This window comes from Brachycentrus maculatus, unplaced genomic scaffold (genome assembly GCF_059751285.1).
Source record: "Brachycentrus maculatus isolate JH-2025_06_01 unplaced genomic scaffold, ASM5975128v1 h1tg000099l, whole genome shotgun sequence".
Classification (NCBI taxonomy): Eukaryota; Metazoa; Arthropoda; class Insecta; order Trichoptera; family Brachycentridae; genus Brachycentrus; species Brachycentrus maculatus.
Genome location: NW_028280853.1, coordinates 1271228 through 1297824, shown reverse-complemented (window position 1 = coordinate 1297824; position 26597 = coordinate 1271228). Strand labels below are relative to the sequence as shown.

Genomic DNA, 26597 nt, shown 5'->3' with positions numbered 1-26597 from the left:
CTTCAAACGTTCAAATTTGTTTGCATGCGATGGTTGAATGGTAAATGTTTTAAATTCCGGATGAAGCGGTGCGAAGTAAGTAACAAAACATTTATCACAAAAGGCGTCTGACTCGTTACCAACATTGCCGATATAAATATTATCAATTGCCACGTGATGTAGCATTTTTCTCTTGATCATTTAAGTCAAAATCATTACAGTACGATATTTTTGATAAAAAATATTTAATGAACGAACAAATCCTTACTTTTTATAAAATATTATTTTTAATTAAAAAAATAATATTTTATTATACAGTTGGCAAACATGGGAGTCGCGCTGCCTTTAGTTACAAAATGGTGCGCGTTTGTTGTGCTTTTCGATAGTGCATTGCATTAAACGTTCGTAAATATCGCCCGAATCAAAGGTATATACTAATAATTATATTTTCAAATAATATAATTTGCTTTTGTTATCGGAAAATAATTTTTGACAAGTTTTTTGTGCCGTACTTTCATCAGTAACTCATTGTACAGTCTCCGATGAAATTTCGACGAACGCACTGTGTAACGTTTAATATTTTTTGCATATTTGTCATTTACTGTCATATTTTTAGTAATTTCGGTGCTCAAACTACGAGTTAAATGTGATAATTTAGATCAAGTTGAAAGAAAAGTGGGTAGCTGTTAATATATTTTTGTTTAAAGCTGTCAAAATGAGTTTTCGATAAGCGCGGGACCCGCTAATATTTGCTCGGTTTCATATCGAATCCTTCATCTGCCCGTAACGTTGTTTTGTACGCACTTTGAAGCACTCATCGGATGTAATTTCTTAGTTTTGGCGTTTGGCGTTTGTTTTTGCAATATTTAAAAAGTTGGCGGCGAATATAAGTATATTAAATTAAGAAAAGTACAAAGAAAACGGTGGATATTGAAGTCTTAACCTGTTGACATAAAAAATTCTAACCTTTACGTCTTGTCAGATCTTCATTAAAATATACATTTTACTAGCGTAGCATTCTTTTACTACAAATAAAATAAAACTATGAAATTGATTTCACTTAAGTCTGTTTTAAAAGTACTTATTATGTGCATTTCAGGCTTGTAATGTATTTGCATTTACACCGGTATCCCGCATCATAGTGAACGCCACCAGTCATGGAGGAACAAGAAGCTTCTAGCGGGAAATCCGCGGGAGATATGCCGGACGGCTTGGAGCCTGTCAGTCCGGATACCCAACAACCCAGTCCTACCGGACCTATCATCGATGGTTCCGGAGATGCCATAAGTAGAAACGAGATAGACACAGACAGCGCAGAAACTCCAACCGAATCCAATCTGGAAATAGAAACTAATACAAGTGATAATAGTGATTCTCAAATAAAAACAAAAGACATCGAAGATCAGTCAGATTTAGAAAACAATGTCGATAGTTCATCAAAAGCCGACGATACCGAAATTAAATCTTCAAATGATAATGTCGAAGAATCAGCTACTATTGAGAATGAAGCATTGTCGGATCATATTGAATCTGAAGAAACACTCTCTAAATCAGTTGTTGACAGTAAAGATGAGACCTCCAATAAATCAGAGATAGAGATCTCACCTTCAGAAAATAAAGACAATGAACCTATAGACAATGTTGAAAGTGATACGATCCTCGCTGCGGTATTAGAAAGTGTTGAAACGCCCGTAGAAGTTCCGGAAAGTTCAGAAGACCACGCGGAAGCCATGGAATGTGAGAGTGCAAAAGATGACAAACCCGTTGAAAGCGAACCTGTTGAACACGAACCCGTTGAAGACAAACCCGTTGAAGACAAACCCGTTGAAAACGAACCTGTTGAAGACAAACCCGTTGAAGACAATTTACCTAATAGTGTTAGTGATAATTTAAGTAAAGATGATGCGGACGATGATGACAGTGAAAAAATTAGTGACGTTACGAAAGTGGTTAGTGATCCCAGTGCCGGGGAAGGTATGGAGGTGGACTCGGAGGATGTGCCATCAGATCAGTCCAAACATAATGGTCCCGAAGAGTGCCGAAATGAGCAGGAAGAATCAATGGCTGATTCTTCACTCAATGAAACAGATGTTAATGAAAAAACTGCTTGCGATGGTAATTATGAATGTTTTATAAATTAGTAATATTTATGTCTGCATCTATGGTTTTAGTGGTAGTGCATTTGGCTACCATGCATAAGGCCCCAAGTTTAATTCCCAAAAACATATATTTCAAATATACCTAATAAAAAATTGTAACAAATGTAATGAGAGATAAAATTCTACTATGACCTTCAAAATTTTGATTTGAAAATAAATTTTGAGCAGAAACACATTTCGGACCGCTGGTGACGGGATTTGATAATTACGTACATATAGTTAAGACCTTAACAAAGAGATTGGTACATAATATTCATATAAAAATATTGAATATGTAATTCCTTCTTTTCTAACTTTGAAGTAAGGCTGTCACAGAAGGTAAAAATACTCTTCCCGTCCTTAAGCATCGATCGACCGAACAAGTGGAAATACCGTTCCCGTCCATAGGGTGTTAACTAGGAAAAATTTCAGATCAATTCAGTAAAGGGATGTGAGTGAAATTGTGATAACTTTTGAAATCCTGGTCAGTGAATTCATCGCTTCCCGAGTAGAGCCATTTATAATTGATGAACAACATGGATTCAAGAAAGGCCGCTCGTTTGAAAATAAATTTGATGGTTTTTACGAATTATGTCACAGAAGCTCTGGGCGCAGGAGATCAGTTAGACTGTTCATATAATGACTTTTTGCCAAGGTCTTTGATTTAGTCAACCATGATATTATGGAAGAGGCTGTATGAGATCCGTTTCTCGGATGGTATGCTAAAATTAATGGCGAGCTACCTTCAAAACAGAAACCAATACGTCTCCTACGGTCTATTTGCGTCAAGAGTCCTTCAATACCTTCTCGGTGGTCCGCAAGGCTCTAACCTGGGTCCATTATTGTTTTCTATGTTCATTAATAATATTAAGAAAGTTGTTATTTCCAGATGGCCTAAAGCTTTTTATTAAAGGTGCCAACTTTTGACGATTTTCATCTTCTCCAAGCAGATATATCAAATACATGTGAATGGAGAAGGTGAAACAAACTTATGTTTAATGTTTCTAAGTGTTCGGTCACGTCTTTCACTAGGGCCCAATAAACTCATTCGCCACAAAATAAATGACCAAAATCTGATGCTAGTGTCGAAGATTAGGGATCTGGGCGTTTCACGACATTTCACGATCGCATACAGGTATTCAGTGGTAATACATTGAAGAGGCCAGGGTTTTCGAAAATACCTTCATGCTGAGAACTATTTTAACTCCTTGGTGCAAAGTAGACTCGAGAGTGGCTCGATGATTTGGGGACCACATGAGCTTAAGTACTCTCTTATGGTAGAGAAAGTCCAAAAGAAGTTTCTGAGGTGTCTCTACATGAGAGAGTATGAGTATTATCCTTGGCTCTACCCGACCAAGTTTCTCCACGGTATGCTTGGCTACAATAGTTTAAAGACTAGAAGAAATGTGTATTTGATTATGCATTTTTATCAATTGTTGCGCGATATGATCGATAATCCTGAAATTATCCGTAGTATTGGTCTGTATGTTCTTGATAGTTACCTAAAACAGCAATGGTATAGATTGTTTCACATTCCTATATGCAGGACCAACCTGCCGATGGTTATGCCTGTAGGAAGAGCTACCGCTATGCTGAATAATATCACGCCGGATATTGATCTGTTCCATGTCTGAGGGGGTATTCTGAAGCGGAATTCTTCTACATCTTTGGCAAGAGTGTTCTTGCTCTCTTTATAATATACGCTTTAAATTTTAGTTTGTAATGTATATTTTAATTTTTACTGAATAAAACTAAATTTAAAAAATAAATTTAAAAAAATACTTTTCAGGTTTTCTATTTTTTTGTATATTATACAGTCAGGGAGTCTTCACATAAGCCTCTTGTGATCCTCATGCGTTGCCCAATCCATTTTATTTCAAATTAGGAGTCAAAGACGCAGTGTGTCTTTAAAATACTAACTATAACTACTGCTGCCCGCAGTCAATATAACACTGCACTCAGTTATCATGCTGAGGTTGTGATAGTGATGAATTTTATCCTTTAAATTCTGTGTAAGGTTTTTTCACAGGAAAGAGGCACATTTAATTTTAGGTATCACTAAGTTATTTCTTTAGAAAATACTCTTCTAATCCCATTATTTAAAAACAAAAACTTGAATATAATTCCACAAAAAATTTCCAAATTGTTGTGTTTCCAAATCGGTTTTTCCTTAGATTATTTTTTTAAACTTAAACTAAACAGCCCATAGTATAGTAGCAAATCGCTATGGTAATGTATAAAAAATAAGACAATTTACAAATTCAAGGATTATAGAGGTATTAATTGATTTGCCATTAATTAAATGTATTTTTTACAGAAGAGAAAATGGATGTGGATGATAAAAATTCTTCAGAGCAAGATAAGGATAGAGAAAATCCAGAATTTGAAAATGCCCCTGACACAGCGGAAATATCACACAATGATTCTCAGGTAAAAATTATTCTCTCATTTGTTGATTGCCAGTTATTTTTATAACTATCATACCCCATATCACTCACTCCTTTCAAGAACGTCATAAATAAAAAAACTTAATTTTTCAGGAGAATGTTTTTAAAGTTTAAAAATATAACACAATGTAATAAAAATAAATATCAAGCCACGTATTGAACTTTTTACTGTGCAACAGATCTTTTTATGTAAAACATGAAGGTTTTTTCTCCATTTGAAAAATATTTAGTAGATTTAAAAAAATAATTGAAGTATACATTTTCTTCAAAATGCAAAAACAACATTTTCTGCCCTGTAGCGGGTAAATATTAAGTTAAAAATATGCCTCTTTTGCTAGGATATAGTACATTTTCTGGGCATTCCGAAAACATGCACAACTGAAAATTGTCAATTTTTTATTTATGACGTTCTTGAAAGGAGTGAGCGATATCATATCATAGTAAGCAAAAATAAAAAGTTGTGGTACTGAATGTTTCAATAATCGCGACTGTGGCATTCTAATAAAATATATATAATTAATTGTCATATATTTGCAGGTTTTAGATCCATTTGATGAATTATTAAAGGATGATACTAGTAAAAAGAGCAATGGAGACAGTAAAGTGAAATCTCGTCCTAGCATAAGTGAAAATGAGGGAGATACGACAATGGATGACACCAATCATGATACAACTGCCATGGATGATGATATCAACGACTCCACAATTCTTGAAGATGATCACGTTGCTGGTTAGTTTATTACTTATACCATTAGCTTTAAATACAATAAAAAAATATATTTACTATGAACATTTCTTAATTTTTTTAAACTTTATAGCGTGTATTTCTAAAGGTGGGAACTGATTGGAGCATTTTGTCGTAACGTAACGTCGCTCGCGGCGAGCATCCGGCTATGGATGGAACACTCGGTTCGCTGTACTGACTATACGAATGCTCGCATTGTATGTAACGTGTTACGTTACGACTCTGGTCAGTCCCCACCATAATGCACACGTGTATATCCATCTACAGTGAATTTCGGTTGTAAGCTTTTTTGCTTCAGATTAGTGAAAAATTGCTATGTACATTTTTTAACCTTTCAATTTACAATTGATAGGCTATTTTAATGTTTATTCTTGGGTTTACTCCAATTTTGTGCCTATTTGATATCAAGTGACACAATAAAGGTTAATTAATGCATTTGCAAATCCAATCTTTCGATAACTTAGCTTCAATCAATATTGTTTTTCTTTTACCCTTTCATTGTCAATAATTTCACCTTTCTTCCCTTCAGATGACAGTCTTACGGAAGAAGCTAATGTTGCGGATCTCACGGAAGGACAAGGGGCAGATGAGGAAGTGTGCTTGTTACCAGATACTGAAAGAGAAATTAGTGAAGCGGATAAATTAAAGGCTTTAGCTGCTAAAAAGCCTAAGGAAAGCGAAACAACTACGACTACCGCCAGCACTTTAGATTCTCTCCCCGAAGGTATATAGACAAAATATAATTTATTCACATCGCAAGACAAAAAGTAATAACAGAGATTTTTTTGGCAGAACCAAATGTTACAGATGCTCAGAAAACTTTTTACTTTGGATCATGCGAACACTGGACTAATTATGTAGACGTTCTAACAAATTTCGCCTCCGTAGTGTGATGGTCAGCACGCTCGGCTACCGTTCCGGAGGTCCCGGGTTCGATTCTCAGGGGGGGGTCAAATAAATATATGTGATTTTTTCACTGTAATATTGATTCAATATTACCCTGGTCTGGTACCTGAAGCGGAGGTCTGATCAACTTTCCTTCGTGTGCAAATGATCAAGATAACACTGCGTTTATATGACACAGTGCCCTATGCACCATGGGGTGCGGATAAGGGTTTTTTCTCTAACAAATTACTTTTTGTACTAACACAATCTTTCTTACAATTTTGTACATAAATACATATATTTTAAGACGAAACAAATGTCACTACAAATGAGAAACGTATAGTCAGAAAAGTTTTTTGGCTTTTATGGATAGTATATTTTCTTTTACGATTAGTTTTGATTTTGCCATTATAACATGTTTTCAACGCTTGCTTACGTTTTCCCAGATCCAACTGACAAAAGCAACGAAGAAAGCTCCCTGGGAAGACTGGGGCAACTAAAAGGAGAAGTAGGTACTGACGAGAATGGAGATACCACAGAAGGGACTATTGCAGAAAATGAACTGAATAGTTTGCACGAAGATATTGATCTCGGAGAAGACGATGGTATGAGAGAAACGTTAGGTAAAAAAAAATTCAATATGTACTCATTATTATCATATTTTTTTCTCTCTTCAATGAACAATTTCCATTGAAGATAAAAAAACTAACTAACTAACTAACCATCACGCCGCTTCTCCGCAGGGGTAGGCAGAGAGAATAGAGCGCCACACCACTCTGTCCTTGCAAACATTCTTCGCCTCTTCCACGTTCATGCATCTCCTCATACATACCCGCCGATTGTTACGATAAATTAATGTGAATCTTGAGTTTTTCAGTTTTGTTTTTGTTTTTTTTTTTTAAGATGGAGAAAATGAAAAGGATAAGGAAACAGAAGAATTGGAGCCAGTACCTACGTTAGAAACATTGCCAGATAATATAATTCAAGAGATTCCAGAATTACAAGAAACTTGTTTGCAGTGTTCGGAAGCTAAAACTTGCTTGTATCGATTGGTTAAAGAAGGTGAAACCAAGTTCCTGTGCTCCGATGACTGTACCAAGGCTTTCCAAGAAGCTAATGACACTTACACTATAGCTCATAGAAAAATATATATCAAAGAAGTGGGTCCTACGGAAATATCATGTATGCAGTGTTCCCTCACTAAAGATTGTTTTTACAAAGTATTAGATCAAGAAAAGTATATCTGCGGAGAGATCTGTCTGAAGGACTTAATCGGGAACGAGAAAGAAAAGCACATTGTCAACCGAAAAAAGAAAACTGCCCAGGAGATTCTACCGAAGGAAGCAGTTTGTATGGTCTGCTCCGAATCCAAGGATTGCTTCTTCGAAGTCCCTATTGAAGGAGAGCTCAAGAACATATGCACCGCTTCTTGCGTTGTGACTCTTCAAAAGGCGACACCCAACATTTATAGAATGAAGAAGCGAAAGGTGCTGAAAGTTAAACAGACCGCTCCTTTGCTGAAGTTAAAGGTTATCAGCAACGCAACGGATAAATACTTGGATTCGGGGAATAAAATGGTCGCCAAAACTCCGGAACAAGTGATAGCTGCGAGGGCCGAAAGAGACAAAAGTTTCTTCAGGATGTGCGCTCAGTGCAGCGCCCCTTATCTCGGCAACGACAAAAATTTAACTTGGGAGACGATGGATTTTTGCGACGAGAGCTGTCTCGGAAAATATCAAAACTTGCACGGTTCCAGTTGCGCCAACTGCAAGAATGACGTCTCCATCACCAGTCTCGGCAAGTACTGCGTCAGGTTCGGCTACGACATCCGCCAGTTCTGCTGCTCGGGCTGCCTCGAGGAGTTCAAGAAGGGCCTGAAGATCTGCTGCTACTGCCAGAGAGACATTTCGTCCGGCGTCGAAGGCTTCCTGGCGCCCGTCGGAGACAAGGGGCAGTTTAAAGACTTCTGTTCGCAGTTCTGCGTGGAGAAGTTCGACCAGATGAGCAAACACCCCGATCCGCCGGCCATATGGGCGAGATGCGCAGTCTGTTCCAAGGAGAAGCCGACCCAATTGGAGGTGGCCATCGACAATAACACCTCCCTCCGCCTTTGCTCCGAACCCTGCTTTGCCGCTTTCAAATTTGTCAATCATGTTTTCCCAGGTAATTTAATATTTCGAAATAATCCATAATCATACATCGTCCTGTTCCAATCGAAGGATGTCAGTTTAATTGTCACCTGTCCTAAAAACTCTTATGCTTATTTTGGAATATTATCTGTATGCAGATCAGTGTCGGTGGTGCAATAAGTACTTTGAGAGGAAATCATCGGAAAGCTACACCATCTATACCGACTCAGCATCCCACTGCTTCTGCACAAAGGCGTGTATGAATGTATACATCAGCAACTCTCGGCAGATTGTGCCGTGCAACTGGTGTAAGGTGAAGAAGTACAACTTCGACATGATCAAGAGGACTCTGGACAATGGGCAGAGTATGATGATGTGTTCCCTCAACTGCCTGACCTTGTACCAGGTCTCCATAACTGCTGTGTCTTCCAGGAGGTAATGATAATCTCTTCGCTGTGTATTATTCCAAATGCAACAAGGCACACCATTGCCGGCTACAGGAGGGGGAGTGAGATTATGGCTAGTAGAAAGAATTCTTTTCTACTTATTTTGATATTCGCCGTCCTCTACTTATTTTCTATTTAGTTATATTATTTTCTACTTATTTTGATATATTTCGTCCGCCTCCGTAGTGTAATGGTCAGCACGCTTGCCTACCGTTCTGGAGGTCCCGGGTTCGATTCCCAGGGGGGTCAAATAAATAAGTGATTTTTTTCACTCAAATATTTATTCCATATTACCCTGGACTGGTATCTGAAGCGGAGGGTTAATCACCTTTCCTTCATGTGTTAACGTCCCAGGTAACACTGCGTTTGTATGATGTAGTGCCCTATGCACCATTGGGGTGCGGATAAGGGTTTGAATGAAATTTTGAGTGAATTGTGATTTCAGGATAAAGTGTGACCAGTGCAAGAGGAGCTCGCAGGCGCAGTACCACCTGACCATGTCGGACGCGACCGTGCGCAACTTCTGCACGTACCAGTGCGTCATGTCCTTCCAGGGCCAGTACAGCAAGGCGCCGCTCGTGGTGGAGGGGGACAAGCAGGCCGTCCCCACCGGGGCCCCGCGCCGCACGCTCAACTCGCAAAGAAACAACGGTACGTCTATAATGTTTTTCATATCTTCCACTCCCTCATTTTCATTTCATTTCGTAAAATGTGTTACATAAAAAAATATATACAGCAGGACCTCTATAGTCTGAACCCCCACTAATCCCAATATGTTATCCGAACGCCCACTCATCCCTTCCGCGCTTCTTAAAAACGGAAATGACAATGAAATAATAGGGCAATTAACACAAAAATGTGATGGTGAAAATAAAGAAATGTTTGACGCTGAAGCAGTAGCAAGTAATCCCTTTTTAAGCGCGGTGTCTGCCTTAAATACATGCCTAGAATGGGCTGACCAAGTGGATATTCCTGTGCCAGAAAAGATGCTTTTACGTAAATTGTGAGACAAACTTTTTTACTTGTCATTAAATAAATCTCGACCAACTAACCAACTGTTTTATTTGATAAAAATACCCTACAGATTCTCTGTACTGTAATATGAACACTCCACTAGTTGGAACAGAGGGTAAATTTTCCACGTTCGGATTATAGAGGTCCTGCTTTCTGATAAATACAGTAATAAAGATTTTTTTTGTTCAGCAAAATCTCAGGGGATGATGGATCAGCGCTCCAGCGGCATGCCCGTCATCGCAAGCGTCCAGTCACTGGCCGGGCCCCCCCTGGCCGCCCCCCCGGCCCCCTCCGCCCCCCTCACCAGGAAGGGCAAGCGGGGGGAGCGCAAGCAGCCCGCCGCGCCCGCGCCAGAGAGGGCTCCCACCCCTCCCCCGCCCGTCCCCCCCAAGCCCCTCACCCCGCCGCCGCCGCCTCCGCCCAAGATATACAACCACGTCATCATCAAACCGGCGCCCCCCAAGGAGGTCAAGAACATGAGCACGCTCACCAAGCCCGTCATGGTCACCAAGGGCATCACTTGCAAGCCCAACATGGTGAACAAGGAAGTCCAGACGGAAGATCACCTCCAGCGGCGGATACTGATTCCTATTCCTGTCCCGATCTACGTCCCCGCTCCGATGGCGATGTACTCCCTGCCCTTGCCTATTCCCGTGCCCATTCCTCTGCCCATTCCCATTCCGGTGTTTATTCCCACGACTCGCAACACGGCCAACGGCATTATGAAGGAGATCAAGAAGATCCACGAGAAGATGCCCACGGATCCGTTTGAAGCCGAGCTGCTCATGATGGCGGAGATGGTGGCCGGAGAGAAGAAGAAAGCGGAGAGTGACTCGGAATCGGAAGATGAACCCGCAGGTAGTTCACTATATTTTTTTACGACCTTGAGTGAAGGCTATCTTATGCTTGTTAGTGGTACTAAATATTTTTTCCCGCTAAATTGCAAATGAGATTTGTAGTCAAAGTAAATCTCATTTGCTTTGACTATAAACCAAATGTAAAATCTTATTTTTCAAAATATATTCAAAAACAATCAAACGCTAGGGCGTTTGTTTATTTTTTTAATATATTTTGAAAAATATTCAAATGAAAGCACATGTATTTCCGAGAAGGACTTGTGTGTACATATATTGTTTACAAACATGAATGTCTGAGTATTCAGTAACCTTTCATCCTCAGTTATCATCTTTAGCTTCCTCACGATTTATACATCGTATATTAAAAGCATTTTTAACATTGTGGTATGGTAATATAACACTCTCCTTATCATTCATTGTTCACTTGTGTAATACCACTTTTATAAATACTTATTCGTGACTACCGGTTTTGGAATTATAATTCCATCATCAGTTTGTTAAAAAAAAGTGAGCGATGAATGATAAGGAGAGTGTTTCCTTACGGTTTCACTATACATACCATCAGATCGATAATTTTATGGTTATTAAGAAAAAAAAATTATTAATCGGTAAATAAAGTGCTAATAATGCGATGCTATACTTGCAGCGGACGACGGGTTCAGCCCCGATACCATGGACACGGGCAACTCGGCGTTCGGTGAAGATGTGCTGCAGATGGCTCTGAAGATGGCCACAGAGTACGAGGAGCCGGCCGTGGATCTGGAGTCCGCCATGACGGCTTCCACGATCACCCCCAGCTCGCACCCCAACATGCCCTCCAGTGAGTGCACAGCTTTTGGATTATGTCCTATGTCGATTGTTCTGTTCTGTTGTGGATTATCTATTTATTTACATGGATATAAATGGCATCAAGGCATGTCTGAAGTTTTGAGTCAAGATGTGCCTACGCTGTTCATAACCACACATGAGAAGTGCACCATGATGCAGTTCAATGCCTGACTGCCGATATGGCATTCCGGGTTCAATTCCTGCCAAATGCAATAGAAAGAGATGCTAGTTTTCAATTGGTAAAACAGAGATTTTGTCTGCCTCCATAGTGTAATGGTCAGCGTGTTTAGCTAACGTGCTGGAGGTCCTAGGTTCGATTCCCAGGGGAGGGGGGTGAAAATAATTTACTTGACTTAAGTTTTGTACTGATTTCTTGGTGGAACTGCAATTTTTAGAATAAAGTACGTAATTTTTTCCATGTGAATTTTATTTGACCAGCAACCGGGTTTCGTCAAAACCGAGATCATCAGACTGGACCAGTCTGATGATGTTGGTTACGACAAACCCGTATTTTACGAACAAAATTATATTACGGGGGAATACAAAAATTCTGAGTGCATATCATATTTTATATTGATTATCTCATTATTAGAGTCAAATATGTAGTACTAAATTCATATCACCGGGAAGTAAAGGTAAAGAATAAAATCCTTATTTTACCAGTTAACCAGAGTTAGCTACATAGATATAGGTTTGTGATAGCTCCACTGCCGTGTGTCCATATTAAATTTTGTATATTTGCTATAGCTCTGGATGACAACAGCCCGCTGCACCACCACCAGCTGATGCTGCTGGAGCAGCAGCGGGTAGCGGCCGCGGCGGGGGCGGGCCGCAAGCGCCCGCGGGGCCCGGTGCCCTCGCCGCTGCCACCCGCGCCGCCGCCCCCGCTCACGCGCGCCAAGCGGGCGCGGCGCCACGAGCCCGCGCCGCCGCCGCAGCCTGCCATCCAGGAGACGCCCCGGGAGCCCGTCGAGAAGCCCGACGCCAACATGTGTCTCAAGGTAACCCACTTCTCTATCTCTCCGGCTGCTTGCAGCCCCTTAGGAATCAATCCCTGAATCTCCAGCATGGTAGCCGAATGCGCCAGCTACTACGCTATGGAAGCACTCAAATATGATGAATTTCAATTATTGATTCGGCAGTTACTTTGTGGTAAAATCTATCCATTTCTTATTTAAGTTTTACTTAGTAAATACAGTCGAACTCGATTATAACGAGGAATACAGAACCGACTGAATTTGCTCGGTTTACTTGTTATATCCAAGAATACATATTTTTTGTAAACATACCCATCACATGAAGGCATGGAAGTATCTGGAATGGTCACATTACAGAATAAGTCGCAATTCAAACAAAAATTCAGAATTGACCTGTTAAACACATGTCATATTTTTCTCAACTTTTTATATAAAATTAAAATTTCATGCAAAATTTATTTATGGTTCCCATTTTTTTTTTCGGTCCGTGATTTTCTTTTCAAATTGAGATATAAATATGTACATAGTTCAGCGATGGAGTAATTTAATATTTCAAATAATGTTTTAGGGCTTAGAACTATTTCAGAATCATAGAAATTCCAAATACTGTGCGAGTGTTTATGCACACTACAAGCAACTATCATACACTTGCAGTACAGCCTGAGCTAGTCACAGTCGAGTCCAACTGGAGTATACATTGTGTAATACGGTGTTCTATTTCAGTACACGTTTGGCGTGAACGCTTGGAAGCAGTGGGTGGTGACCAAGAATCAGGAGATGGAGAAAAGTACGGTGCGTCGGAAACCCTTCAAGTCGGAGATCCTGCAGCTCACGGCGGATGAACTCAACTACTCGCTGTGTCTCTTCGTTAAGGAAGTCAGGAAACCCAATGGCAGCGAGTACGCACCCGATACCATCTATTACCTCGTCCTCGGTGAGTTGATAATAAAAACTTCTTCTAACCCTTATCCGCACCCAATGGTGCATAGGGCACTGCATCGTATAGAAGCAGTGTCATCTTGATCGTTAAATACACGAAGGAAAGGTGTCAGGCTTCCGCTTCAGGCACCAGTCTAGGGTCATACTGAATAAATATTAGACTGAAAAATCACTAATATTTATTTTGACCCTCTTGGGAATCGAACCTGGGACCTCCAGCATGGTAGCCTAGCGTGCTGACCATTACACTACGGTGACGGACAAGATAATAATAAAAACACCATACATTAATCCTCTTCCGGAGACTCTTACCTAGTCCTAGCTCAAGCTTGAACGAGCTCCATAGCTATTGCTACTACATATTTGCCTGTTTCTTTCCAATATACCGGTGATTCCCTCCACCCTGACATCCCTGACTTATATTATCTGTATCCCATCGAGTATATTCCACATCTAAATCCAAGAATCTGGACCTCATATTTTATATGGACCTTGCCTTAATATTACTTAATGATCGATTAAAGGAACAAACCGCATGCAAATTCGAAGCTACGTCTCGAATCATGGCTAAAATTGTTAATGAATTTCTTCCCAAAAAACTTCTTTATCTGTTAAAATATGTAAATCTATTTTTTACTATCCTAGATAACTAAACTATATTTGTAGATACATAGTAACTAAACATTCTTTAGGCGGGCTACGCAATTAAAAACGTGAAAATTATCAAAAGTATTTATTAAAAATAGTAACTGCTTACATGACACTTAAGTTTGGTTTATTAGGAATGAATGTAAGAGACATTTAACAATAAATCACTATTCTGTAAACAAAGCCTGGCGGGTGCGGGGTGCAGGGAAGTAAGTGCACTTGGCTTTTTCGCAGAAGGGCATCGTCGCGTGGACGAATGTTTAGCTATCTAGGGTTAAGTATTTACATTTGGTATCTACTCGACTTTAAAATGATGAAATGTTTTTTTTTTTAGGAATACAACAATACTTGTTTGAAAATGGTCGGATAGACAACATTTTCACCGATAGCTACTACGAAAAATTCACAGAGTGCCTAGACGAAGTCGCCAGGAAGTTTTCTGTTCTCTACAATGATTCCCGTAAGTTATTACTGCAGTAAAAGCTGTTTACTTTAAACAACGACAGTTAAAATTTTGCTTTAATTCGAAAAATATTACTATATTCTGGTCCTCCAACTTTGTTTTCTTATAAAACTTTTTATAATTCATAATTTGAGAGAATAATTTTGTCGAAATTCAAAATGAAATTACAGTGAAAAATGTTAACAAAAATTATTGACAGGTGAATTATAAAATCAACCCGCTATTTATTTCTGGGGCACGCGCAAAATGCCCCCATAACAAGTGAAAGATTAATCGTGAAATTTTACTTATTTACCGGGAACCAGGACTACCCCTTCTGTCATAACTTGGCAAAGTTAGCTGCCGTTTTACTTCCTAACAAAGACAGTTTAATAGTGATTTTGAACAAATACATTGTTTAAATTTTTTTAGAACTTTTCATAAATATTTTTTTTGAGACCTGATTACTTTAGTATCGGCGCAAAGCGTGCGTCATTTTATTTACAATATTATATTTATTTATAAAATATATTTAATACATATTTGTTTTTATATACATATTAGTTTTTATACTTCAATTCAAATTTAGAAAAAAATTGTTGATTTATAATTGGATTTGATTTTTAAATATTGTTCTTGTCAGTTTTGGATTGATGAGGTTTTACCAAAAATATCCTAATTTTTTCATTATAATCTACAATAAAGATAGATACAATGATGTGCTTTATATCGAAATGTTTTTTTTTTTAGAATACATTGTAACGAGAGTCGAAGAAGAACACCTGTGGGAGAGTAAACAGTTGGGGGCCCATTCACCGCATGTCCTGCTATCCACATTAATGTTCTTCAACACAAAGCATTTCAACCTCGTGGTAAGTCCTTTTTCTTTAACTATCAAATTTTTTCCATCGAGGATTATCGGTTATGATAAAACACTATGTAAGAAAGATGTAACAGAATGCAAGATTATTGTACATAATGAATTCCTGGAAGAAGTGCGAGAATATTTATATCTAGCAAGCATGTTCACAAGGGATAGAAAAGTGGATAAAGATATTCAGAGAACAGCAAATGCAGGGAATATAATAAATGGTGCTTTGAACAGAGTGTTTGCAAATAAAAATATGTCCATGGAAGCCAAACTGGCGGTTCACGATGGAGTGCTGGTACCGACACTGATGTATGGAAGCGAAACATGGAACTGGCAAAGGAAGGATGAAGGGAGAGTGAACGCCGTTGAAATGCGGTCCCTCAGATGAATGTGTGGAAAATCGTTGTGTGACAGAATTAAAAACGAAGATATAAGAAACGAATGTAAGGTTGAACTAGGGATAGTTGAAAAGATTGAGAAGAGTTCTTTAAGATGGTATGGACATGTGAAGCGAATCGATAACGTGTGGCGAACAGGACGGGGACGGCCGAAAAATACTAATATCTGGTGGTGTCAGAATTCTTCGTAATCGGAGGGCATGTATGACTAGATGTATGGATGTGAAGGAAGCAAGGAGTATATGTCAGGACAGAAGAACATGGCATTCCATCCTATCTGCCTACCCCTGCCGAGAAACAGCATGTTGGTAATAGTAAAAGTGGTAGTATAAAACACTATATCTTTTTGTTTTTACAATAATATATTTTTTTCCACACTGTAAGTGTACACCTACCACCAGATGTATGACCAGAATTTGTGATTTTGGCAAAATTAAAATTGTTTGAATTAACAAGGTATTTAGTATAATTGATTTGTGTTGGACAATATAAAAATGATGTGTTGTTTTCAATGTCCAGACTGCAGAAGAGCACATGCAGCTGTCCTTTTCCCACATCATGAAGCATTGGAAGAGAAATCCCAACCAGCCGGGAGCCGCCAAGATACCTGGATCCAGAAATGTCTTGCTGAGGTTCTACCCGCCGCAGTCGGCCCTAGGTTTGTTCGCCTTTCCTGCAATATTCCACAACTCGTAGCAGTGCTAAATTATCGTATCCGTATTTGATGATTTTATACATTTGCAGAAGCCAACTCGAGAAAAAAGAAGGTTTACGAGCAACAGGAAAATGAAGAAAACCCCCTCCGATGTCCCGTAAAATTATATGAATTCTATCTCTCCAAATGGTAAATTATTTATTTTATAATACTAATACTTAATGGAGATATGGAGATGAAAAACTACTATGAAGGAGGATAAACGTCGGAGCCGGGAATTGTAGAAAAACTATGCCCAATATTTACGGAATTAAATGTAGTGGAGTGAAGCGGCTGAACGCTGCTCTACTCTCTTTTTTTTTCTCCCACATAATGTATACTGGAAAGCACTATAGTAAAAGTGCAAGAATCCCTTACCCGTAGCATGACCATGCATTTATAAGCAGGGTGCAAAAAAGAGAAAGGAAAAAATATATATAGGAAAAAAAAAATACTAATACTTAATTCTGTGATATATTATTTTTATTTTAAAGGAATAACCTGCAAAGCCTCTATTAGAGGCTTGTCTGCAGGAAGGATAGGGAAGGTAAATGTGAAAAATACATAACAAATACCCAGACCAATTGAAAACTAATCTTTCTTGAATTTATTTTGCACTTGGTGGGAATTGAATCCGCGACACCAGTTTGGCAGTCGAGCATCTACCCAACTACGCCACGGCACCTGTCACTAACCTAACCTAACCTAAACCTGTCATATAAACCTAACAATCATAGTATCGCCAGTATTGCTAGTTGCAGCCATATATTAAATCATTTTGCTCTATCTCTTTCCTTTACTGAGACATTGAGAGCCGTTTTCGCCACCTACTATTGTATTAACCAGATAATTTAAATTTTAATCTAACAAAATTTCATATTATAGAATTCTGGTTATAAACTATTGATAATATAGAAATGTTTGATACTGAAATGGGAAAAAATATTTTGACTTAAAATCAAAATAAAATTACCAAAATAGTAAAAGCTCATTAAAAAAATAATGCAAAAAAATCAGTATATAATTGTTGATTGTTTACTAGTCCAGAGAGTGTGAAGACGCGTAATGACGTGTTCTACCTGATGCCCGAGAGATCATGCGTGCCCGACAGTCCCGTGTGGTACAGCACCCAAGCACTCGGCAAGGAGCCCCTATCCAAGATGTTGCACCGTGTCAAGATGGTCAAAGAGATTAATATCGCCTTGCTTACCAGCTAAGGTATCTATAGATTTTTATATTAAATCTTAAAATCAAACACTCATTTTTAGTCTACTAAATTGTATTTTATTGTTAAAAACGCAAAAATAAAATTTGCGACAATTGTTTCGCCTTATGGCATTTTCAAACTGATGTGAAGATTAAATGGACTGAGGGTCTTTATATATCTATACAATTCTAGGTATCTACTTAAGTAATAGTTATAACATGTGCAGTGATAATTTACAGGAGAAAACAATAGTTGAACGTAAAGTCAAGTGTTCAATGGGTAATGGTGCATGTAAAGGGCAAACTGGGGCAGAATTAGGATTTAAAATTTAAAATATGTCCTCATTTCTTAACTTGCAAACACAAATTGGATCAATATATCCAAATCTATGTTTATCAGAAATAAATTAGATAAGGAAATGGGAATTTAATTTTTATGTGTAGAATCTGGGAAAATATAAAGGTGGGATTTTATTGTGGTTTTTATATATTTGGTTTATTTCAAGTCACTTCAAGTCCAAAACTGTCATCCAAAACACTATAAAAGCTGATAAATTAACCGCCCTACACATACGACCGTACATGATACATGCGTTTTTATGCACCATTCCGCACTAACCTGTATAACGTACGCATGAAAAAATATATGTGACAAAAATATTTAATGCATACACATCCGGACAAGACAGAGAGTGGGGACGCGATAACGAGAAAGTACATCAGTTCCTTCTAGAGGTGTTCCTAGTATGTATATCAGTCACAGGTACAAATACTATTGATATAATACATCAAGAGATCATTATATCATGATACTTGTATGGAGCTGTAATACGTACAATATACTAGGCACTAGCCACTAGTCAAATCTCACAAATCTGTTTCAAACTAATATAACCAGCGATAGCATTCACTCATAAAAAATAAAACTAATTTTAGCTTATTAATGACTTGCCGGTCAGTCGTTTTGCATTGTATATTGTAAAGCTATCTCTTTCTTAGTTTATTGGAGTATAAGATACAAATGATGAAAAGATACAAATATACATGTCAATGTCAGTCATGGCGTGTTAAATATCGCTCAGCTCAAAGCTTACCGGGTTCGCAAATATCCGGAGATACGAAGTATCACAGATATTCCGATATTGTTTAGTAAACAGATATTTTCTAAACATTCCCGTTTATTTCCCGCTCTGTCAAAATGTCAAAATGAAGCGCGTACAAGTGAAGTTTGGATATATTTTTATGTGCTTTCTGAAGCAAACAAATTATCAGTGCGCATAATATGCAAGCAAAAACTATCCTTCAAAACAAGTGTTTCTAATTTAAAGAAACATTTGAAATTTAAGCATTTTGAAACGGTATGCAAAATGATTTAGCGTACCGCGGCAGCGCATAGTACGAGATACGAGGAGCATGGAGTATGAGCAGAGTATGGTACCAGACTAGTATCTGCTAACAGGTAGCCGCGAAGTAGCAGTCTGAACACAACACTAGTTCCTTCCTAAATTATGGCAAAATTTAGTCAGGAAATTAATGATTACAACAAACACTGTTTTCATAATTCTGTAGAAAAAATATGATTTTCTTTTTGCCTGTTTCTCTGAAAATACCCGAGAGTAGGGTGGTTAAATATGTTGCAACTAATATCCCTCGTCCTACTACGGTAATAAGTTTATTCAAACTTGCTGGAGGGATATGGCGAAATGCTCCCAAGATAATAATGAATAATTGTTGTAATTTCAGGTATCCAGAGTATTTATCAGAATACTGCCACAATGAATAGGATCCCACAATAGACCATAGTGTTTTCTTATTCCTAGTAAACTCTGCGGTGGGAAGTGTGTTATTTAGTGAAGGTGAGAGACTATAATGAACAGGCACGCGCGCAGGAAGGGAGCAGATTTGAGACTCGAATATGGTACGTACGTACTTGATTCTGCTTCCTCGACAACTCCCTTTTTGTGCATATCCCTGGCAAATGATGTACGAAGTTAGAATGTAATGAAATAGTGTCATTTTTATTCAAATAGTTTCCGAAATTGAAATATTTGGTAGGTTTAGTTTTATAAGAAAAGTACTCTATGTCTAGAATTTACGAAACGAGTGGCATCAGCATAAAGAAATCTGTTGACAGATATATTTTTCACTATTTTTGCTTCTTATCATCGCAGCTTGTTTTTAAATGTTATCAATCGCATATTCAGTCCCTGTGAATATATATATATATTTTTTTATCATGGTCAAGTATTTTGGGATATGTGGATATGTTTATATTTTGTTTAAGATATACCACGGAATCGTGGGCAGTTTAATGTTTCCCTACAATGTCCTTCGTAACCTCTTTTTATACAAAAAAAAATCGGACAAAAGTATTATAAATAATTTTTTATTGAATTTGTACAGCAACTGCCCATTTTTCTATTGTATTATATCTCATTTTGTTGTGTATTATTATATTTACTTCCTCGAATCCCAATTTATAATTATTATTCCATCATTTATGGAGAACAGAAATATGTTTTGAACATTTTATTTAAGACTTTTCTCTGTATTGCTGTTACACACTCCTATGTCTGTATAGTATATTATCCTAAGACACTAAATTAATTTTACAGGAGAACAATGTTTACATATTTTGGCAGATACGTTTCTACTTTCATTGAATAATATTGTTTTTGTTAGTTTGAACTAAAGATATAATGAAATACGTTTTTTTTTACACTGAACATTATCAATATGTGACTAAAAATAGTGTATGTAAGAGGGTCAATATGTATGTTTTTAAAATTTCCCCAAATCATGATGTATCCTGTATGTTTCCATTTTTACTAATACTTAGAGGATGTGATCAAACGCAATACTTTTCAAGAATATTCTTTAATATAATATATTACATATCGCTCACTCCTTTCAAGAACGTCATAAATCAAAAAACTTGATTTTTCAGGAGAACGTTTTTAAAGTTTAAAAATATAATACAATGAATTAAAATTAATTTCAAGCCACTTACTGAACTTTTTACTGTGCAACAGATCTTTTTAGGTAAAACCTGAAGGTTTTAAAAAAATAATTAAACAATACCTTTTCTTCAAAGTGCAAAAATAACACTTTCTGCCCTGTAGTGGGTAAATATTATGTTAAAAATATGCCTCTTTTGCTGGGATATAGTACATTTTCTGGGCATTCCGAAAACATGCACAACTGAAAATTGACGATTTTTGAAGAATGACGTTCTTAAAAGGAGTGAGCGATATATTGTACTCTGTTAAGGAAATTACTTTTTTACATTATAGAATATATTTGGACGCATCATAATTTTCCTTTCAACATGAGCTTACATTGAAAATTATTAGATTGTAAATAAATTAAGATTCATTCCAAGATATAAAGTTTTTTTTTCTAGTAAACTATGGTTTTAATTTATTTATAAATTAATGATCTAAAGCTCAAATTGAGATATAAAATTAGTGCCGCAGTAAGGATATGTGTTATCATTTTTATATCTGGGTGAAGATTTAACATTTGGCTTCTTACAATGACAAAACTCAAATCTTTTGCAGCTTTTACCTTCCCAGTAACTCACTTCATTTACTTATAACCCTTATCCGCACCCAATGGTGCATAGGGCACTGAATCGAATCGACGCAGTGTTATCTTGATCATTATTTACATGAAGGCAAGGTGATCACTCTTGCGCTTCAGGAACCAGTCCAGGGTAATATTAAATAAATATTAGTGTAAAATCACTAATATTTATTTTCGCCCCCCCCTGGGAATCGAACCCGGAACCTCCAGCACGGTAGCTAAACACGCTGACCATTACACCACGGAGGGGGACAATAACTACTTTGGTGTAAACATTTTTCGATACTTCGATACCCCAACATATGCAAGTATTTCATTATAACTTTTATAACGAAAACAAATGCAGTTGCAAAGAGAAAGCAATATTAGCGTGTAAGTTATGAATTTGATTTTCTCGTGAAATTTATTGACAGGGCACCACAAAAAAGCATTTCATACTGCAAAATGAATTTAGCAAACAAAAATAATCAAAATGTTTTATAACAATTCCAAAATCAGAATATCGGAATTATTATTCTGGTTTTGGTGATTATAAAAGAAAACATTTTGAATTCGATCATCCTCAGCTCTTAACCTTTTAACCGCGTTAACTTTGTTCCTAAGAGACGCCCATGCGCAGCCAGGGGTGGTATTTCGCCGTTTTTAAATGATTACTTTTATCATGTATTTAGTTAAGAAACGATTTATTTCCCTAAACAAAAACGATTAATGGGATTCATTGTGCCTTTTGGGTACTCTATAGAGTTCTTATAAACAAAAAAAATCGTAGCATAAATAAATCAAATCACGCATCGTGTGTCACTCTTACCCACTGGCGATGCGTAGCGTCGAGAGTGAGACAGATATAGGGCATGATTATGGCGCGGACTAATTTCCGACCACAAGAAAAATCAGGGATCTGTTCTTTTATTTATCCTTGTGATGTTACAAATTATTAGTCAGATATTTCAACAGATGTCATAAGGCCAAGGATTGACGTATTATTTTATCCTAAGGTTGAACTGAGGTTCGAAACTTGGAGCAATGTAAAAACACAAACGCTTATGTCAGCCGCGTATGGGGCATGTTTTGTTAAAACACGTACGGTTATGCGAGCCGCGTGGATCCGGTTGACAATATTATGGTTACTGATGATCAAAACAAATATGTATACTATTTTGATTTTATTTTACTAATTTACTTTTTCAGAAAACTTAATTAAAATGAATTTTTATGCAATTTCCATTGAACGGGGTTAACAGTTTTTTATGTAATTGATTCACTTTTATAAAAAAATCTAGATTGATAAGTTACACACGCATTCTCCAAGTTTTGTTTATAATTGTCACACGACTACATTGCGTATTCACATGTAATTTTGCTTCGATTGAAATATTGAAGCAATGAAGATTCTCAGAATTCATATCTCATTAGTATGCTGAAATCAAATTTTCATCACCTTATCATCGCTAATAAAAATTTAATAAATTAATATATAATTTTTAATGACATATTATATTTTCCATGCTGTCGCAAATAAAGATTATAATTTGTGTTTTTCCATTAGATTAGGAATTCATACATATGTTTAAGAGTATTGTAAACCTATAAATTTTATTTGTTCTTACAATAAATGGTTTTGTATATATGGAATAGACTTTCGATTGTTTCATTTTTATATCCCTTTCATCGTAATTCTTTACCCTGTCAACTAACAGTTCAATGAAAATAAGGTGATCAGCCTTACTTTTCATGAAGTCCATCCGGGAACAAATCTGGGATGATGAGTCCACATACCTTACCTTGGTCACCTCACAGCCCCATGTTTAACAACCACTGATACTTGTCCGCCTCTGAAGTGTAATGGTCAGCACGCTCAGCTACCGTTCTGGAGGTCCCGAGTTTGATTCGCAGGGGGGGGGTCAAATAAATATAAGTGATTTTTTTCACTCTAATATTTATTCTATATTACCCTGGACTGGTACCCGAAGCGGAGGGCTTTCCTTCATGTGTTAACGATCAAGATAACAATGCGTTTATATGATGCAGTGCCCTATGCACCATTGTGGTCTGGATAAGCGTTTGAAGAAGGAGAAGATACTTACAACTGTTATTGTGCGCCTATCAACACTATGTTCCATCCATTGTACCACCAAATCTCTGCATTCCATCGTCGTCAGTAAGGAAGAGACACTTCATTTTATATGGTGGTTCTTAAAACGTGGATGGTGTTGTCTGCCTCTAATACCAAGTCTTGTCCGAAATGATGTTGGTGAAATTGTGGAGAAGCCATGGTGTTTTTTTATGTTAAACAGGTTTTTTACTTCAAATTGGACATTTTACAAACTATATTGGACACCTTACTAATCAATTGGACATTTTACAAACCATATTGGACACCTTACAAATAAAATTGGACATTTTACAAACCATATTGGACACCTTACAAATCAAATCGGACTTTCTACAAACCAAATTGGACACCTTACAAATCAAATCGGACTTTTTACAAACCAAATTGGACACCTTCAAATCAAATTGGACATTATACAAACCATATTGGACACCTTACAAATCAAATTGGACATTTTATAAATACAATACTACTACATAAATTCAATACTATGAATACAATTTAAAAAAATTTAATTTTTGCATATAATACGTCGAATAGCGTCAAATATGTTTTGTAAGGCGTCCAATCTGATTTTAAAACGTCCAATTTGTTTCTAGCAGTACGTCATCCATTAAAAAAATAATTGGTTCTGGAAATAAAAGACTTCATTTGTTTTTTTTACCCATTTATTAAAATTCTGGCTACAAAAACCATGCACAAACAAAGATTCACTTACCGAGTGTAAATAAGTATATTGCTGGAAGAAATGGAACAAAATTGACCGTTGCATTGTAAAGAAAATAAAATTAATGAAAGATACAGATCTGAAATAATTTTCCAATGTGGAGATCTGATAAACCATAATGCATACAAAAGATAGAAGAATCTTTAATTATTGTCGTTTGTTTGTAAATTTAACAAAGTATAAAGTCAAACAAATTAATTAAACCAGGGACTGAACATTTTTGTAATTGAAAAATATAAAAATGAGACTAACACAAATTCCAAAAAAAATATATATGATGAATTTGTATTAGTATGCTTAAATCTATTTAAACCCGTTTTTTTTTCAAGTTTTTACGTTTAATTCATATTTAAATGATATAAGCTTTTTTTTAAATAGTATGTTACTCTATATTCCGTTTTGCCATGATTTGAACACTTGTGCCATGAGCTAAGGACATTAAGTCGCATTGTAAAATGAAGCATTAATGTAAGCCTAGAAGTCTTATAATTTATTGTTAATTATTATAACATAAGGCCACACTTAGTTTACCGTGTATCTTAGAAACATAACATGATTCTATAATTTCTTGCAAAGATTTACAAAATAAGACCTGTGCATTTAAAACACGTGTTGCTTAAATTTACTTTGCGAGAAATTAATAAGAATCAAGTATCATTCTTAATTTATATTAATTAATAGTTGCAATTTACTTTGAAAAAAAATCTAATTTTGTCGGCGGATTTATAAAAAAGACTTATTTTATTAAAAAGTTCACTTAGAGATAAGTCATATTTTGTAATTAAAGTTATATCTAAACCTTACAAATAGAAAGTTCTATCTAAATTCACCTTGATAAGTATAAAATAATGGTTTTAGTCTTTGTACATTTTTATGGGCAGTGGATATTTCACTTTGCATACATATTTGTATAATATATTATGTATTTATATATATAAAAAATAAACAATAACAATATTCCAGATTTCCCTTAAAAATATGTAGGGCAAATTCCAGATAACATGCATACAAATAAATGGTAAAAATTTCACAGAAATTTTCATTGTTTTTGATTTGAAACATATAATAAAGTCAAAACTAAACTAATTGTATTTCTTTAACTAGATTTCACAACACAGATATTTAAAAAAATATATCTATATAGTTAGTTACCTATATAATATTTCTTGGCATAGATAAACATTATAATATAAATGGTAAAAGGTACTGCAAATTTGATTTTCATCTTTTTTGTTCATATAAACATAAATACATACATCATGATACCATCTTTTAAGACACCTTGTTTTTATTCATAAAAAAAATTATTTTATAAACAAATCCATCCTAAAAGATGATTTAAAGTTATTTACTACAGTTAACAGTCAATTAATCTTATTGATATTTTTTTTCATAGAAAAAATGGCTAATTGTATCCGATAACACAGTTCAAATAAATGTTTGTAATAATTTTTATTCTGCAAAGACTGTTTATAATATTTTCTCACAGATTTTTCTTCACTTTTTATTCAGACAGGTAAAAAAAAATAAAACTGCGTTTCGAATACAATGGTCAAATAAATAAAATCATAAATACGATGACTCTAAACTTAGTCAATATAAAAAATGGCTCCGTTACTTACGAAATAATTACAAATGCTTTTATTTGTTTGTTTTATTCATTACTAGTTTGCACTGTATAATAAATATTTTGAATTAAGTACCTTAAATAGATACTAGTATAATATATCCAAACACTAAGCCATTCAACACACAATTACTTTATGAAGCATAGGAAATCTTTTCCATTCTTGTTGTCAGTAAAAATATCTGTTCAAGGTGAACTTCAAATATTAAAAAGTTATTTATTTCTATAGGAAATCCTATAAGACATAAGTATCGCAAGCTAACGCTATATGACATCATAGAAAGAAGTGCATGTTCATGTAAATTAAGCACATGTATAAAACTGTGCAATATTCTAAGATGTCAAATACCTAACCCATAGCAAGCATTTACCCATACAAGTCAAATTATAATAAAAATTCTCCATACAAAATAATTGTCTTACAACAAGAAATTAATAGTAGATACTACACTACTTCATAAATGCATATTGATATTTATCCTTCGGTACAGTTGAAGTAAGAAAAATTATAGTACGCATTACTTAATATGACAATTCTAATCACCTACCAGGAGCCATATAAATATGCAAATATGGTTTAAATTCGCAGCATCTTTAAAAGCCATTAAAAACCCCATATAAAAAAGGCGTATTCCATGAAATAAAAGTTGATTGATTACGTAACTTTAAAAATCCAAGGTGTACTTTTTTTAATAAAGTTAGGCATTATCAAAAAACTATTGTTTCAAAGGCAACCCTAGTTATGGATATGATACATTTAATCAGTAAAAATATTTCAAATTCACCGAGGCTTGTTTTTCCTTTTGTGGAAAACTTTGCCGAGTTTGTTGTGTGTTCCTATTACACTTTTATGTTCCTATAAATATTCTAGCATTGTAGTTTTACTTAGGAACACGTATAAT

The 26597-nt window shown here is 36.1% G+C and overlaps 1 protein-coding gene across 1 annotated transcript; it reads left to right on the top strand.

The window, feature by feature from the left end:
• Window positions 1-308: 308 nt before the first annotated feature.
• woc (zinc finger protein without children) lies at window positions 309-19523 on the top strand. The gene is made up of 19 exons (XM_088258609.1): window positions 309-406; window positions 1079-2094; window positions 4435-4547; window positions 5102-5294; window positions 5839-6033; window positions 6641-6817; window positions 7098-8357; window positions 8482-8758; window positions 9215-9420; window positions 9973-10641; window positions 11287-11460; window positions 12216-12469; window positions 13169-13379; window positions 14367-14492; window positions 15225-15346; window positions 16263-16401; window positions 16488-16587; window positions 17480-17655; window positions 19387-19523. Exons 2-18 carry the CDS (start codon window positions 1137-1139, stop codon window positions 17652-17654), a joined length of 5349 nt encoding a protein of 1782 aa, XP_088114735.1. The 5' UTR covers window positions 309-406; window positions 1079-1136; the 3' UTR covers window position 17655; window positions 19387-19523.
• Window positions 19524-26597: the final 7074 nt, after the last annotated feature.

Bases quoted from the DNA above. Each gene is read 5' to 3' on its own strand.
- woc (XM_088258609.1), top strand. From the start codon at position 1,137: ATGGAGGAACAAGAAGCTTCTAGCGGGAAATCCGCGGGAGATATGCCG. The intron at 6,818-7,097 runs GTAAAAAAAAAT...TTTTTTTTTAAG, and splicing joins TGGTATGAGAGAAACGTTAG to ATGGAGAAAATGAAAAGGAT. The intron at 16,588-17,479 runs GTAAATTATTTA...ATTGTTTACTAG, and splicing joins GAATTCTATCTCTCCAAATG to TCCAGAGAGTGTGAAGACGC.